Below are 16,774 nucleotides of genomic sequence, written 5' to 3' on the forward strand. Positions count from 1 at the left end.
TTGATATGGCATAAAATATACTCCAATATTCCTTTAAATATTGCTTTGCTTTAGCTCTCAAAATTCCTCATTGAACAAAATACAAGAAAATAGATGGAATATTAGCTTCTTAGAAAATGTTATGCAGCGGCTGTATATCATAAATATAAATTTATCATTATTTAGTTCATTTATTAGTTAAATGGCAACTTATTTAGAGATTATAACTTCTTAAAGAAAGTAAATAAACCCAAAACCATCTCATCATAAATTTTGATTATTTCACCACCTTTTGATTTTTAAATACAAAATATTCACGTGAAAAATGAATAAAACCGCAAAGACACGGATAATAAACCTTCATTACACCATAACAGAATATCATTCGAGAAGCCTACCTGCCAAAACCATCCACATTCCATAATCCATACTTTCAGAGCAATTCTGGCTTACAGCTTAAGCCAGTCGTCAACTCCAAGAAGAAACACATCGGATGACCAAGAAGAGCGACAAGGCAGACCCCATATCATAGCAGAGACTTCAAGTAAAACATGCAACTCCAAATCTTCCTAGACAATCTAGGGTACGGAAACAGAGCTCCAAGGACGTAAATCAAAATAACTTCCTATCTGAAGATTCTAAGCATATATACAGTGTCATTTGAACATATCCACTTCTTATCAGCCTCACTTTCCTTTACGGCGACCTCTTGTCACTGCACAATCTGAACAGTACCATTTTCCCCTGGGTTGCTCTTTGAGACCAACGCAACCAAAATGGAACCATTCTATTTTGCACTGTTAAAACAGAGGGAATGTCAACGGATCTGTGGAGTGTAAGGAACGCATTAAAAAAATAAGAAACGAGCATAATACATACATTGGGATTATCGCATGCAACCATCTCGCCATAGCTAACTTGGTTACAAAAGCAGTAAGTGGGTTCATTTGGATCCACGGGTAAATCTAAATCCATGCCAGATGGGTTTGCATTTGTAGTTTGGGCTTCTTGTGCTGGTGCTGGTGCTGCTGTAGCTGATGCTTGGCGTGTCCTACAGTAGTCATAATTCAAAAGGCATTAGAAAATTATTCAAATTGCTTCTTTGCTTTCCAACAATGTTTGATCCAGCAGTCATGGAACAAAAACCTATTCACTATTCATCACAGGAGGAAGAAATTATATTAAGAAAAAAAAAACACACGTAAATGCCCCCTCACTTTATGGACGATACTTTTAATTACAAGGTTAAAATGCAATCTGCTATCTGATGGAGTGGAATCATTGTTATAAAAGGGAAGAGTAATCCTTTAGTAAAATTAGATATGTCAGGTAATTATTTTCGAACCATTGTTATTATGGTGACAACGCACTGCCAGCTTCAATTCACAGATCACACCATCCCTCTTCTTAATGCCATCCAAATAGATCAAAAAAGACTTTCCTGATCATCACATTTTTCTTATCATTCAAATTTTTTATTAGACTCAGGTTTTTTATATTTTCTACTTGTAGGTACTACGTAGGGCTTCTTATGAATAACTCAGCTGGAAGAGCGTCACAGGCAGAAATGAAGTAACAGAGCAGTGACTAGAAAATGACAAGGACAAGCTACATGATTGAAATCAGGGAAATTCCACAAAGAACTACATACTTTTTGCGCCCTCCTCTACCACTTTCATTACCCCTTCCAGATTTTGTACCACCATCTTGACCTGAAGCAGGCACTCCAGTCGTTGCAGCATTTTCTTTATCTATCGCAGGATACAAATGCTATGTTTAATACATACACAAGATACAAGTTGTTATCATGATTTAGTATAACGTTGAAGAAAAAATCAGAAAGCAAAGTACCACGCTTCAGCTCTTCATTAAACTTCTTCAGATACTGATCAAGCTGTTGTATGTGTGTATCTACCTGTGTCAGAATCATGAACAAGGCCCGGTTATAAATTATTTAAACAAGCACAGAAAGTTCTGCAGATTAATTTTACCAAAAGGATTTATCAATGCAGTCTTTGCCTTATCAAGATACATACAAAATGACAGCTTATTTTATATTTTTTGATCGATATGCTTGGCTTTGGAAATCTTGTATCTTGGTCAAACATATGATGTCAAAGTAATCCCCCCCCCCCCCAAAAAAAAAAAAATTAGTGGTAGTTATTCAAGGATTTACAACTCCTATGATCTCATATTTTAGGTACATATATTTTTTAAACAAAGACATTATCTCAATATTTTTTGAAGAAAGGATAAGAGTTGGTAAAGTGCAGTTTATTCAACAACCTTCTGCCCAAAAATTAAAACTGACTCCCTATTATCTCATTATCAAAGAAAAGGATGGGGCACATTGAGTACCAAATCGTATGCCTGCACTGCCAAGGCAACTTTTTCATCAGCAATCCTGATGCTGTGCTTTTGCTCATCAAGTGCTTCATCAGAGAATCTGACGAGTGAGGTATCAGGTGTGATGTTCCCAGACCTCACGCCTCGTCTAATATCTTCTATTTCTTGTTCACAACGTTGCTCATTTTGCTTTTGAATATCTGTTCATATGCATGACACATCAAAACGCTTACTATGCTCAGATGACCTTAGAAGAGGCAAAATACAGCATAACATAGAAATGAAACTTCACACGAACGTTGATTAAAAAAAATGAATACCGTGAAACAATAAGCATGAACAAAATATTCAAATTTAAACATAAAAGGGAAAAAATTGCATCGTTCCTTTAAAGAAAATCTAACTACAAGCAATAGCAAATTAATTGTTACATAATAAATACACAAAAACAAATATGCAAATGCCACAAAAGAGGTCCTCCTGCTTTTATTACTTTCACGAGTCATAAGTCCAGGTGACTTCAAGGGTAAAGCAGGAAAAAAGATGGCCGACAAACTGTAATCGTTTCAACCAATGTTTTCATGGCAGAATTATTCCAAGTAACCAATACAGGGTTGCTTGTAAGTGATATAAGTTAGTACAAATTCGACACTACGCGCTGCCTATAAGATTAGAGTACCAGTGTTTCATAGGGCGAAGTCTTATTTGAGCCGGCAAATCCTAAAAGTCGAGCTTCAAGATTTTATTAGTCCTAGCCAATAATTTCAATCAAAATCCATAGAATGATAACAAATCACAAAAAAATACGAGGGAAAAAAGCACCTTGGGCGAATCCCTATTCATCCTGGCAACATTTGAATTCTTCAAGGATATTATTTTCTCTACTTACTACATTTCATTCGACCTCCGAAAAGGATAATGACCACAAAGACCGAAGAAAAATTGAAATAGACGCACCTCAAATGTCAGGCAGCAAAAGTGAAAGAACAAAGATAGCCCTACTAAAAATAAATCCAAATTAAACGCACCTTGTAAACTCTTGTCAAGGTCACGTAACAATGAATACTTCTTTTGAAGAATATGGGGAAGTGAATCCAAATCTGTTAAGAGGGAACTCGCGTGTCAATGCGTAATTTTAAGAAAATACATAATTTAACGTAAAGAGATAAATTTGCTGCACAGAGAAGAATAAAAGAATCGAAAGCATGTAGCGAAATAATGAAGTTACAGAAGAATACTGGCTTGAAATTCCTCGAGGAATGACATTACGAGGTCTAGGGTTTCTCCGCAAGAAGTTCGTTACGTTGCCTTTTGGCGGTTCCCAATTCTTCAGCGATAAAGATGCTAAAGTGGTTGTTAGGAAATTTAAAAAAGAAGGTAAATCAGTTACTGGGAAATCATAATTTCAATTTCAGGCCTGACACCCTGTCTCTGCTCTGTAGGACGATAAACCGGGGGAAAGAGAAGTAGGGGAATACTAACCGAAGGACCAAACCAACCCACTTTTTTCAAGATGGCCCGACTTTTGTGGGATGGATCCCGCTAGTCCACCCAGAAAACGGATCAATTTGTATCGGATCGACCTGTTCATTTTTGGGCGGGCGGATTAATTTGCTTAATTAACTCATTGTTTATTTTAATAAAAAGAAATTTCTTTCTTTCTTTCTTTCTTTCGCTCCCTCGTCTCGTCTCTTCTCTTTACCTTTCACTTCTTTTCTTAAATTTCTCCCTCCCTCTATAATATATAGGTTCTGTTTAGATTAATAGTAGAAAAAGTAAGTTATTTACAATTTAACTTCTGAAAAAAGAGATTGGATAAAAGTTAAATTGGATAAGTGAATTGTGTTTGGATTAGATTTTATAAAAATTGATTTGTAAAAATTAAATTGGGTAAAAACTTATTTAGATTATGTGTGATATATGATTATAGTTCTGTGATCAGAACAAATTTCCTCTTATCCATGCCACTATTTCATTCAGCTCAAGCACAAATAAACCGTCTCAAGAGTGACAAGACTCTGAAAAACTTTTGATTTTGACTGGACACAAGTACTGCTATTTAAAAAAAAAATGAAGATAAAAAAAGCGCATGATATTTCAGATCAATAAAAAATTTAACCTGAAGAACAGAGAAAAGATTTTTTTTTTTCCCCAGAAAGGAGGAATATCAATTAACAAAATTATAAAAACTGAGACGCGTCAAGAATAATATTTAAAAGGCAAGAAGTATTAATTATTCAAGATGCAAATAAATAGAAACAAATTTCAAATTCAATGGCACTGCCAAAAGACAAAGATCATCCTCCACAAACTCCAATACTATATTAAGATGCAACATTGACAAACACGGCACTCCCACATACTTGTTCTCGGGAGTTACCAGCGACTTTTAATATTATTCATGTAGTATTTAGATTTGAGATGCCATCCACTAATCCCTTTTCACGTTCAGATGATCACCAAACGGAGACAAGAGTCTATATTTATATTTGGTCCAAATCCCATAATAATTACCTATAGATGATTTCTCTCTCTCTCTCTCTCTTTTTCTGAGAGTAAATAATTCAGATTTAAGAGAAACTCGTGATTTTAACATGAGATACCACAGCAGCTTCATCAAGCCCGTACAGAGAATCTATCAAGTGCATTCGCAATGAAGCTGGACCTGTAGCCATCTTCATTCCCAGTTCACCAGCAACACCAAATATGGATAATGCTGATACTGCAGCATCCAAAGCGTGGAGTTTATCAACAGCTACAAAGGCAGCAATGACGGAAGAGACTGAACACCCCGTAGCTGTTATCTTCTGCAACATTGCCACCCCATTGTGAGCACCAACAACTTGTTTTCCATCAGTCACTATGTCAATGGCTCCAGAAACTGCAACTATGGCACCACTTGATTCAGCCAATAACTTAGCCGCTTCAATGGCATCCACTGACTCGTGGATGCTGTCCACACCCTTGAGAATAGAGCTAAATTACAAAATGGAATCACAAAAGCTTCTCGGAATAAAGGAAGTTGCAGAAGTAGAAAATGTTCAGGATTAGTCCCTGATATATACTTTGTCCCGAGGCAAGAAAATTCTCAAGAAATACTAGTGATGAAGTAAACCAAATGGCTTGCCGCAAGAGACCTTTGCATCAATGAAATTTAAACCAGTAGTTCAGAGAATCCTTTCACAATCTAGTGTATTCTGAAAAAGCAAAGGTTTGGCACTTGATATTGCGGTCATTATTAGGGATTTTATCAGTATGAATGATGCGCCAAAAAGCTAGTTAATGGTGGAAGAAAATAAGTTTAGAAGTCCAAGCACACGTTCTTCGAAAGATCACACTATTGTGCTTCATTTGAAATCACACGAAGTCCAATCTAAAAGTCGTTTGTCATGCTTAATAAACATAAGAACAACCAAAAGACAAACAGCATACTCAAATAAGATATTTTACCAACCCTAGGGCCAACCGAAAATTTTTAGGGGAGTAGAGTTGCGCAAGTAATTAACAGTAAAAGTGAAGCGCAATGATATGGAGCAGGATGGGTGAAACAATCCACTCCATTAATCGGAAATGAAAAAATAGATGGCATCTCAAACCACCCCCAAAAAAAAAAACACAAATAAAAACAAAAAAATAGCAGAAAAGAATAAAGAAACAGGGGGTGGTGTGAGTTTGAACTGTTCGGGTTCTGATGATACTATTGGTGTTAACCATTTACATTTTGTGAAAGGAAAAACCCACAAGGCAAGGGGGTTTAAAAAGAAAATGGAGACCAAATAGGAGCTCAAAAAGTTCCAGCTTGCCCATTCTAGATGGGTTTGAAGACGAGTGGGAAGGCTAAGGATGGTTTCCAAATCATCGTCGTCGACGCCCAACTTGCAAACAACCAATCAATGATTAAAACGTTCAAACCGCCCCCACAACACTCCCCAGATCGTCCTCCCAGTCCAGTTCAGGTTCATCTCAGTGGCCGACAAAGAGATCAAAACAAAGAGAACGGAGAAGGGAAAACACGTAATTATGCTTTTGCCTCCTATGTAGAAGGTAAAACATGGGGAAGCCATCATATAAGATAGGTTCTCCCAAATAAATCGGCAATTCTAAAGTTCTTCAAATGAAACAGGAAATTCTGCATTCAACATGGAACTTTCCAGCAGAAAGCATTAAGAAATAAATGAGGTAAATTCTTGTCCTGATACTTCAATGCTTAATTAGCAACTGAAGACAGCAGTACGACGATATAATTCTATACTTGATAGATTATCTAACATAATGCCAGCCTTCCACTCTCCCTGAAAACAGACTTCGGCATCACCAAAAGAACTTAAAGAATATAATTCCACGGAAATTTCAAGCAACCAAGTGATACACTCAGATACGTATAACTCATACACTATCCGATGCAAACAAATACTTCGGGAAATTTTCTTATCAGAAGTTATTTGGAACTTTCACCATCTCTTTCCTGGACACAGACCTTTTAATGCCAACCGCAATTTCTCCAACCACTTAATGACTAGTTTACATTAAAGTTTAGGAAAACGACACGACCTTCATTAAAATTTAATGGATTGAAAAAAGATACTAAAATGAATAATGATAATTGCTTCGTGTCCCGTAGAGTTTGAGAGAAACAGAACGCGTTACCTTAGACGCTAGTTCAGTGAAAGAAGCAGCCTTGGAAAGAGCAATAATCTCAGAGCCATTTCCTCTAATAACAGTGGGCTTCATCGCTACAAGCTCGAGACAAGCCTTCATACGGAAAGCAGAGGCACTGACAGCAACCGGGTCAAGAACCCACGGTTTACCCAACTCAGAGGCCAGAGTGGCGGCGGCTTTCATGGCCGGAAACCAAGAGGGGGAGAGAGTGCCAATGTTGATGGAGAGAGCGTGAGCGTGCGGAGTGAAGTCAGGAATCTCTTCGATGGAGTGAAGCATAGCTGGAGACGCACCGGCAGATAAGAGGGTATTGGCCATAAGATCCATGGAGACGAAATTCGTGATGCATTGGATAAGCGGCGATTGCCGTCGGACTAAGTCCAGCAAGTTCCATGCCTTCCGGCCCCAGTCGGCGACTTCGCTTTGGTTGGATTCCATGAACAGCGTAAAAGACTGAAGGGCGCCAAAATGACGCAAACCAGGACGCCCAAATGGAATCACTGAAGTGCAGTATTTTGGATAAAAACGAACAGGATCTTAGACCGGGATTTTTCACGGACAATACGATTTGGCTTGGTTGACATGTTCAAGTCAAATAATACTATAACTGCGTTTGACTTTCGCTGTAATCTATCAACACAAGTACACAACACGTGTTGGTTGAACGGTTAATCACAAAATTATCAAATTAATATATTTTTCCAACAAAAAATTTAAACTTTAGTTTATTTATTAAACACAACCTTAGTAGTAATCAAAGAAATTGAAAGCTGCTGAATAGTGACTGTACGAAAAGAAAAAATAAATAAAATTATAAGAAATCCGGCTTATAATTTCCTTGAAATTTTTAATTTTGGATAATAGAAAGAAGTTGAAAGCGCCTAAAACCCTGAACGGTGAACACTGAGCATACAAACCAAAAAAAAAAAAAAAGGAATAGAAAAAGAAAAGGATTTGTTTCAATTTTCTATATTTGACTTCCTCATGAGACATGAACTTTAATGGTATCGTATTTTGCTTCTAACCAAATTAAATGATTTATAGGCCATAGCTGCCCCTTTTCATCTCACCGAATTTGAACAAGGTAAAAGATCATGCAAAGTTACTCTCGGTTTCTTGCCTCTGACATAAACCGTGCGCGTAATTTTTATTTTTAATTCTGAAATAATAATTAATCAATTAATCAATGTTTACAAATGAAGGTTTGGTTTAGTTGCACCCACCTCGCAAAGTCTTCAACTTCTCAGCAAAATAGCAGTCTCTCTCATGCAACTGAACAGAAACAGCGCTCGGTATCTAATTTCACTTAAAGCCATAATGGCTCTACTTTTTGTCTGGCTTCCAACAACTTCACTTTGCACCGCATCCATATCTGAATCTCAAAACAACCACTCCATTTCATTCCGATTTCGCTCCAATATATAAAGACCGTCACTTAGCATTCCGTTGCATCGATATCTCATCTCAGTCAAGCATACTAACACTTGGCAACACAATTAAAGACGTCAATGGGATTCTCAGCTTCAACCTTTCTGGCCATAACGCTTGGTCTTGCACATTTGGCAATGAGTCTAGCAGTATCAACAGCAGTGGACCCTGTTTCCGCGACGGGGAAAGAACCCATTATTGAACTATACATGCATGATGTTCTTGGAGGAAGCAATCCCACAGCTCGTCCAGTGACAGGCTTGTTGGGAAGCATATACGGTGGTCAGGTACCTTTTCCAGAACCAACAGGATTCAACACTCCAGCTGGTGCAGTTCCCATCCCAAATGCCAATGGTGCTGTTCCCACTGTGAATGCAGTTACTGGAATCCCACTAGGAACTGGCCTGTCGGGAACTGCTTTTGCTGGAGGAAACTCAGCTGACAACAACAACCAGAATGGTAATCAGCCACTGTTAGGAAATGATGGGTTGGGACTTGGGTTTGGTACAATCACTGTGATTGATGATTTCTTGACTATTCAGCCTGAGTTGGGGTCTCAGACAATTGGAAAGGCTCAAGGTGTGTATGTGGCAAGTTCAGCTGATGGGATTAGACAGATGATGGTGTTCACAGCCATGTTTGAAGGAGGGGAATATGGTGATAGCTTGAACTTTTATGGGGTGTACAAGATTGGGAGCACCATGTCACATTTGTCCGTCACCGGAGGAACTGGCAAGTTCAAGAACGCAAGGGGTTTTGCAGAGGTTAGATCACTCATCCCTCCAGGCCAGATTGCCGCAGATGGTGCAGAGGCATTGCTAAGGATCATTGTCCACTTAAACTGATAGAACTCTGGTGTGTGTGCACATGTAAACTAAAATGAACTATGGGATTGTACTTTAATTTGTGGTCTATTTGATTGCTTAACGTACATGAAATGTCACTTGTAAGCCCAAAATATAGCGAGGTATGCTATACAGATTTGGTGATTTGTGATGATATTGAGTCTTTTATTGAAATTCTACTGTTTCGTGAAATGGGTTCTGAAACAATTTTTAAAATATGCAAGTCACTTTGATTTTAATACTACTTCTGGTTCTAATTATAAAATCTCGTTTATAGACTATAAACAAAGTCTTATAATTAGGATTAGAGTTAGTAGTTATTAGGAATCGAAATACTTAACAGTTTTTTTCAAAAACCATAAAAAATGACACGAAGAAATGTATTTGGAAAGCTGGATGCCTTGGCCCACGACTTCCTAGAACCTAACTGGTAGACGAACAAGATCCAGGTTTAATTCAGTATCAAGACCATAATTTTCCGGCGTTTATCTTTTTGGCCTGACTATAATTTTCTGGTGTTAGTTGCTATTTTGTTTTAGATCAAAATAAATATGTTCTTTTAAATGTAAGCCTATTATTATTTTTCTTTAAATAATGGATATACTTACTTTTATTTTAACGTAGTTTTTTTTTCACCCGAATTTATTTTATCATAGTTAAATTTCAGAGGAAGCGATAAAAAGTTATATCAGCCAAACATTGAGAAAATGCCATCCCAAAACAAGTTGCAAATATCAATAGAAATAGATGCAAATTGAGAGTTACTATCTAAAATTTAAATATCTCAATTGTTTGAATCTATATTCGCTCTTTTAATAGTTTTACAATCGATCTATATTCGCTTTTTTCCTTGAAAACTATTCTCCTCTGAAGTTCAGGATCCGAATTAAGAGATTGCATTCCCAAGAGACAATTTGGGTGAAAAGGAAAGTTATGAAGTGACTTGGAGGGCTCGCAGAGATCATTAGCACGTAAAATTGCAGTGCTTGAATAACATAACATTTCCAAGTAAACGAATAAATATACAATCTCTCGATTCAGCTATAATGGTCTACGGCGTAGTAGGGTAAATCAAAACTGTGATCCTCATCTTCGAAAGTGAATATTTACAACTGATGGCTGCAAGAACAAAGTCTGTTGAACAGAGAGAGCAAGGGGCAAAAATGGATGGAACAGAAATGACGAGATCTTCTTGGCTCGGCCATCCATACTACCACCTTCAGGACCTAGTAGAGAGTTTGAACGGATGACAAAAATCGGGTTAAAGTTCCACAAGGAGAACAGAGTTCACCAGACTACAGATCACCAAAAACAATTCTAATGGAAACCCAAAAATATATTGCTAATAATTGAGAAAAGTGAGAGAGGAGTAGGCATTGGTGCATTGCCTTCACCTTAGAAACCTGGAGTCTGAAAGGTTTGTGTCCATTTTATGCATAGATGAAAAAACAAGTGAATAATGCAAACCTGGTTTGATCTTAAATTTGAGAGAATACGGATGCCTTCTTAGAATGAACTTGATTGGGTGGTCTGTTGATTGCCTATGCCGATCAGTTGCAGAAATCAACTACAGTAATGGGGGGAATTAATTATAAGACGTTGTGAGATTATAATATGTACACGAACAAAGAGTAGAAAGCCAAAAATTTGTCTGAAAGATACCTTGTCATCAAACCGGAAGAGAGATTGGTCAAAATAAGGAGAAGGACTCTGTGATTGACAGCTGAAAGGCAAGGAGGAAAGCATCTTCTTCACAAACTGCAAAATGAAATTAAATTTACATAGCAGTTTAACGCATTATACACTGCATTTTCTTTTACCTCAGGGATGGGGATCAAGGTTATAGACAGCAAGAGTGGCTACCTGCGAAGAGCTGCTTGCCTTATCCTTTATGATCCGCAATTGCTCCAAAGCATGAATGTTATTTGAGTGAGATGATATGAAATTCATATACATAGAATCTCTTGATGTTGCATGGAAGTGATCACAGAACTGCTCAAACAGCACATAAAGATTGTCTGCTGAATTCTAACAAAACGCAAAGAAGAGTCAGAAACGAAACCCATAAGAAGCACTCAATAATATGCAGTCAAAGTTCAAGAAAATAAAACACTGGATGACGAAAAAGCCACCTGATAAAATGATACAATTTCAGTTGTTTCCATGTTATATACAGCAAAGAAAGCTGGGTGGTGATCAGCATTTCTTGACACCTGAAGCGTCAAAACATGAAAGAGCAACACAAATTAGTTTTATTACTTTAAGCAAAAGCATAATGCAGATTCCACTCTAAATGCTGAGGAACAGGAAGTGAATCATTAGAACAATAAACAACACGAGAAGAAAACTGACCCCTCCATCTACACTACCGAACTTGATTAGCAGGTGGTGTCGATCCAAGAATTGCACCTGCTCGGTAGCCAAATAAGAGCAACTTGTTACATGTGACATGTCTGAGTGGATGCACAGGGTAAAACGATTATGAAAACAAGGATTCAATCATTGAAAAAATGCACGCTAGTCTTCTCATACGCATGCATAAAATGTCTGGATGACATACCTTCCACATAATCAAGTCCACATAATCTTGAAAGTGGAAGTAAAACTTCTTCTTCAGGCTTTGGACCCTCTGGCAGATACAAATCCAGAAAATTACAGTGATAAACTAACAATGTTGAAAATTGATATTTACACAAGAAATAACTAAACCAGGAATAGGAAGAAACCTAAGAGGCGCTAAATGAACAATTTTATTGCAAATTAAACAAGTTAAAGGTCTCCAATGTCCCTACTATTATTAACAATCCAAAGGAACCTCACAAATAAAACATAGCACATCTCCACCGAACTTCCCAGTTCTTTTTCCCTTCCTAAATATTAAAATAAAATCGTTACGAGCTCCTGAATATTCAGCCCGATAAACCCCCAAGAGCAATGGTTTATGACAGCCCAGGCGCAGACAAGAGCTGATCACTGAACTATCAAAGAACCGGATGAAACATGCAAAGAAAAAATTGCCAATAAAAAGGTGAAACCAAAGAACCAACCAAGGTGTCATCTCTTTCTTCATTCCAGATCCCCCGGAATATGAATGAAAGCAAACGCTGTTTGATACCACTCAGAAAACGATTCTCTGGAGTAGGCTGGCCTTGATTATTTTCACTGTGGTTTCCAGGCTGCTGCTTACTTTTGTCAGATAAAGACGTGCCCTGTCAGTAATTACTTTTACTTGTTAGCTGAGTGATTCATATATGCTACATGAAGCAAATGCTTCTGATCATTATACTTTATTGTTTCAAAAGAAATATGTATGAAAGTGACAAAAAAAAGTATGCATATAACGCTAACCTGAGAACTTGAATTGAGAAAAAGTTCATCATCTTCACGGCAGAACGCCCCAATAGCACGTACATCAACAAGGTGCCCAGAATCCCTGATTTGAAGAATGTGTATTGTTTGATAGCGAAGTGATACAATGGCCAATAGGTCATCATACAAGAAGACACCCATATTATGGGTCAAATTAACAAAATCATTACAGAAGACCTTCTCATCCAGGATAACTCCATCTTCCAATCTAAATATTGATAAAAAGAGAAGAAAAAAATGGATAAATACAACGGAACCATATTATCGTTAGAAAAAAATAATAAAAAAAATTACATTATGAAACATGAGCAAGAACCTTAAGAGGTGAAAAGTTATCTTTTCTATTGAAGGAACACCCTGGACAGCTCCTCCAACAGCAGGTGCATCATGAATTTGTGCCGTAGAGGTAGCAAATAGACCAAATTGATTATTCTCCATGTAAAGAAAGAAATCTTTACAAATAAGTTCATTGCAAGAAGCAAGTGGTACACAATATAACTGGGTAAAAAAACTCTCAAATCTCTTTGCATCTGGAGGCAAGTCGTGATTATCACAATCTTCATCTTTGCATGAATAAGAAAGCCATCTAGTTCTATAAACAATCAACTCTTGATGATTTCTGCTGAAACTTATGAGGTATTGACCATCATCAGTAAATTTGCGAAATGAATGGTCTGGGCATTCAACCTCATATAACGTGTAACTTGGTACCAAATTTTCATACAACCGCCGAGCATAATGAACCTGCAAGAATTAAATTACACCTGCAAAAATTAAATTCAACTCAGGTTCCCTTAACAGAGGAACAAAACAACATTCGAAAATTTCCCAAAAATTTCCCGACAATGCTATTTGACTCCTCTGATAAAGGTATAGCAAATTTACCAAAATGGAACACATTATAAATTTGCATTTCAAATACAGATGACTAAGTTGTGAATGACCTGTAGTTGTCACAAAAATCCAATACTTATGAGGTGTGGTCTACAACTAAATATACCATATAAACTCCGCAAATATCTTGGAACATTTGTAATTATCCCGTTACTATTTCCTTTGCTGTCCTATATCAAAACGGCATGAAAGCTCAACATCAATCTTCATGTTTTGGCACCAATGTGCTTGGAATTTCATGCTTTTCTTTCATCATCACTTAGATCTTGATATTAATTTCACAATTTAAAGCCTAAATATTGCAATTTGAAGAATCTAATTACTTTAAGGACGAAAAATGCGTGAGCTTAGAGTGGCGAACATTATAATTCATCATTATTATGGTAAAAGAAACTAATTCACTTTAAAAGCTTAAATTATTACATGAAGACCTATGAATAGTTTTATTATGATCTCCAATATGACTCAAGAAAGCCTTTTGGGCTTCAAGTGTGAACAAATCATAGACATGCTGGTTTGTCATAAAATTTCATGAATCATGGAGAATGGCAGCAGGAAGAAATCATACTCTCAACACCAATTCATCCTAGAAGTTCAAATATGAGGTCATCGACCACTTCAACCCAAAAGTTTAAGGTGTTAAATGAAGGAAACAATTCATTATAATCTTCAACAAATCTACGACAATAGGAATATTACGATTCCTCCGAACTCATTCACTCCATTTGCACTCATTTTAAATAATTGGTTTTGTACAAAAATACTCAGACAAAAATGGATATTGAAAAATACGTATGAAGACCAACAAAGAAATGATCTAAAATATCACTTGGGAGATTGGAAAAACTTACACTAGTGCCAGGAGCAGGAGTGCGAATTTGACGCTCGAAAACCCTTGCCGCAAGATTGCTGCTTCTATACATTAAAGCTTGTCCAGAAACTTAAAAACTTATTCCTCCTAAGCCAACGGACGTCAATAAAATCTCAAACCACAAACCTCCTACTGGAATTTTAAAAATATATATACTACAGTAAATAGAATGAAATATGCAAATTTACAACACCATATTGATTTCAAAATAAATTAATGGACAATAAACCATAACAATGAGAAAATAGCCAATAAAATGCACATTGTGAGCCAATTAGGGAGTTCTTACCTCAAACAGTGCAGATAAATTTTAACAAGGAGCGGTTGAAGACAGCTTCTCAAACGCTAGAGGGAAAAGTATGGAGAATTGCAAGTTTCCAATATGATTCTATCTAGGTCGAACACTGAAAATACAGAAGCAATGTTAGGGTTTTTTCTTTCTTGAAACTCACCCATGCTTTCAAAGGAAATGGAGGAAAAGCCTATAAGATGCAGCAGACCTCATCAAGTGCGGCTGCGCTGCTCAGGCTTGAGGCGGAAACACGGCGTCGCCGGTGAATCGAGGGAAGATAATTGAGAGAACCAGTATGGCTGTGCGGTCTAGACTCTGGAAGATCAGCAGCTAAGTGAGCTTGTGTTCCGCAAGCAGTTCTGAAAAATCCGCAGCTTCCTGCCACCTGCGAGGCATGATGAGCCAACCGTACAATAGGATTTATTTTAGGACACGTTCATTTAAACATGCTCACATATTTTGGCCAAAAAAATCAAAAGGTATGCTCACATGTTTTAAAATATATTTTTTTAGCGTGATTCTCGTTACATCACATCAAAAGTAAATTATACTACCTCTTATTTTTTAATATAAGGTCCTGTTTGATTTTTATTTTGATTTTAAATATAAGACCCCAATTCACTTCGTCTATCATATTTATATTTTTTTTTTCAAAGTAACCCTTTTAATAATGATAGTTCTAGTCAATATATTTGATTAGTGAGGATATTTTAGAAAAGACAACACCTATTTAGGACAAATAACTAACTCAATTTACTTTCTTAATCTTCTCAAATTAGTCAACTGGCTTTTATAATTAGGACCGGAGGTAGTATTATTTATAACTTATTGAAAGTTAAGATTGTATTTTATTTTAGGAAAATTATTTCACAGTTATTAATATTTTCTTCAGTTTTTTTGGTGAATTCTTTAGTTTTTGATTTAGTACCCATACATTTAAAAAAAAACTTCGTCAAAAGTTAAAATGATTACGCACATTAAAACCCATCTCATAAACTATAAAGACTAAATGAGAATGAGTAGACAACAAAACAAAAGAATATAGAAAAAGGTAAGACATAGAAATAAAATCAAACATGCTGGCAAAAAAAAAAAGAAATAAAATTAAATACAAGATTAAGCAAAGATTGTTAAGATGAAAATATTTAAATTAAGTTTTTTATATATATCATGTCAAATTTTTTAATTACATATGTGTGATCAAAAACTTAATATAATAGATATAAAAAATTTAATAAAAATTTAAAAAAGACGGACATAAAGGTGAGAAATGGCTCACACATCTCCACACACACACACACAAAATCTCTAAACAAGAGTTGATAAAAAAGTGTTCTCATCTCCAAACAAGTGGCAAGCACGGTAGAGTAGGGTCTGGTGGCATGATTGCCTAGCCCTATGGAATTTGTAAAAACCAATTACAAGAGCAAAATGCTGAAGCGGAAGCAACTGAAGAAGTAAAACAGTAGCAACCCTACATGCACTATCCGCAAAAGGGGGTAAAAGAAACTCTGCATGCATCAACCTTCCTGAACATATCAACATCTAAACACGGGGCTTTTTATTTGACGGGTAGATGATTTGTAGGAGATTTGTTATGTAGGTGAACTTGAGATTGAAGAGGTAGACCCCAACCGCCCAATGGGTGGTTTATATTGCTGCTTGAAGAGTTAGTTTTCTACGTCTGCATTTGATTCTACGTGTATGGTTTGGATCATTAATTTTGCTAGCGTTTTATCAAAAGTGATGAACATTCTTCCGTTGGACAGCTCGGCGCTGAGCACTTATCTAGCCTAGGCGACGAACATGGCTTGCTAGAAAAAGAGGCAACTATCAAGATGGAAACAATATACAATGGCCGAGCAAATCACCATAAATTATCGATAGTTTCAATAACATAGCACCACATAAAAGCTCTTATTTAACTTGTAATGAACCATGAATGATCGGATTTTTTAAAAAAAAAGAATTGGACAATCTCATACCGTACTTTTTTAGTCCTAAATATAAGATTCACACAAAATAAGACTCATTTTACAATATAATTTATATTATAAAATAGGACTCATTTTGTTGTATAACCTAAATATA

General features: G+C 36.4%; 4 protein-coding genes across 8 annotated transcripts; 1 reads left to right on the top strand and 3 right to left on the bottom strand.

Moving 5' to 3' along the window:
* Positions 1–224: 224 nt before the first annotated feature.
* Positions 225–3,805, bottom strand: LOC114730508 (PHD finger protein ING1). Its single transcript, XM_028917591.1, has 7 exons — positions 3,564–3,805; positions 3,354–3,425; positions 2,338–2,525; positions 1,831–1,894; positions 1,631–1,730; positions 859–1,030; positions 225–776 (listed from the first exon to the last, which is right to left on the bottom strand). Exons 1-7 carry the CDS (start codon positions 3,589–3,591, stop codon positions 666–668), a joined length of 735 nt encoding a protein of 244 aa, XP_028773424.1. The 5' UTR covers positions 3,592–3,805; the 3' UTR covers positions 225–665.
* A 769-nt stretch (positions 3,806–4,574) lies between these two features.
* Positions 4,575–7,521, bottom strand: LOC114730505 (hydroxyethylthiazole kinase). Its single transcript, XM_028917588.1, has 2 exons — positions 6,973–7,521; positions 4,575–5,288 (listed from the first exon to the last, which is right to left on the bottom strand). The coding sequence occupies exons 1-2, from the start codon at positions 7,420–7,422 to the stop codon at positions 4,896–4,898; spliced, it is 843 nt and encodes a 280-aa protein (XP_028773421.1). The 5' UTR covers positions 7,423–7,521; the 3' UTR covers positions 4,575–4,895.
* A 971-nt stretch (positions 7,522–8,492) lies between these two features.
* LOC114730515 (dirigent protein 16) lies at positions 8,493–9,289 on the top strand. Its single transcript, XM_028917598.1, has one exon. It carries the CDS (start codon positions 8,493–8,495, stop codon positions 9,255–9,257), a length of 765 nt encoding a protein of 254 aa, XP_028773431.1. The 3' UTR covers positions 9,258–9,289.
* An 887-nt stretch (positions 9,290–10,176) lies between these two features.
* LOC114730576 (light-mediated development protein DET1) lies at positions 10,177–15,067 on the bottom strand. Of its 5 annotated transcripts, none has more exons than XM_028917673.1 (13): positions 14,892–15,058; positions 14,681–14,795; positions 14,372–14,448; positions 12,943–13,370; positions 12,606–12,834; positions 12,305–12,466; positions 11,818–11,886; positions 11,611–11,666; positions 11,390–11,477; positions 11,121–11,285; positions 10,920–11,015; positions 10,725–10,824; positions 10,177–10,483 (listed from the first exon to the last, which is right to left on the bottom strand). In XM_028917673.1, exons 3-13 carry the CDS (start codon positions 14,441–14,443, stop codon positions 10,344–10,346), a joined length of 1,605 nt encoding a protein of 534 aa, XP_028773506.1. In that variant the 5' UTR covers positions 14,444–14,448; positions 14,681–14,795; positions 14,892–15,058; the 3' UTR covers positions 10,177–10,343. The 5 variants fall into 5 exon arrangements, with proteins under 5 accessions (XP_028773506.1, XP_028773505.1, XP_028773504.1 ...); XM_028917672.1 differs by having other exon boundaries at positions 14,372–14,478; XM_028917671.1 differs by having other exon boundaries at positions 14,372–14,520.
* Positions 15,068–16,774: the final 1,707 nt, after the last annotated feature.

Source organism: Neltuma alba, unplaced genomic scaffold (assembly GCF_004799145.2).
Source record: "Neltuma alba isolate B1F8T4 unplaced genomic scaffold, ASM479914v2 tig00012743_pilon, whole genome shotgun sequence".
Lineage (NCBI taxonomy): Eukaryota > Viridiplantae > Streptophyta > Magnoliopsida > Fabales > Fabaceae > Neltuma > Neltuma alba.

Coding starts and splice junctions, on each gene's coding strand:
- LOC114730508 (XM_028917591.1), bottom strand. CDS start 3,591: ATGTCATTCCTCGAGGAATTTCAAGCCA. Junction 1,731..1,830: donor TAATGAAGAGCTGAAGCGTG/GTACTTTGCTTT, acceptor ATCCTGCGATAG/ATAAAGAAAATGCTGCAACG. Junction 1,031..1,630: donor GGTAGAGGAGGGCGCAAAAA/GTATGTAGTTCT, acceptor TGACTACTGTAG/GACACGCCAAGCATCAGCTA.
- LOC114730505 (XM_028917588.1), bottom strand. CDS start 7,422: ATGGAATCCAACCAAAGCGAAGTCGCCGACTGGGGCCGGAAGGCATGG. Junction 5,289..6,972: donor TCACTGAACTAGCGTCTAAG/GTAACGCGTTCT, acceptor TCTATTCTCAAG/GGTGTGGACAGCATCCACGA.
- LOC114730515 (XM_028917598.1), top strand. CDS start 8,493: ATGGGATTCTCAGCTTCAACCTTTCTGGCCATAACGCTTGGTCTTGCA.
- LOC114730576 (XM_028917673.1), bottom strand. CDS start 14,443: ATGTATAGAAGCAGCAATCTTGCGGCAAGGGTTTTCGAGCGTCAAATT. Junction 13,371..14,371: donor CTCCTGCTCCTGGCACTAGT/GTAAGTTTTTCC, acceptor TAATTCTTGCAG/GTTCATTATGCTCGGCGGTT. Junction 10,825..10,919: donor TCTTCCGGTTTGATGACAAG/GTATCTTTCAGA, acceptor CCATTACTGTAG/TTGATTTCTGCAACTGATCG.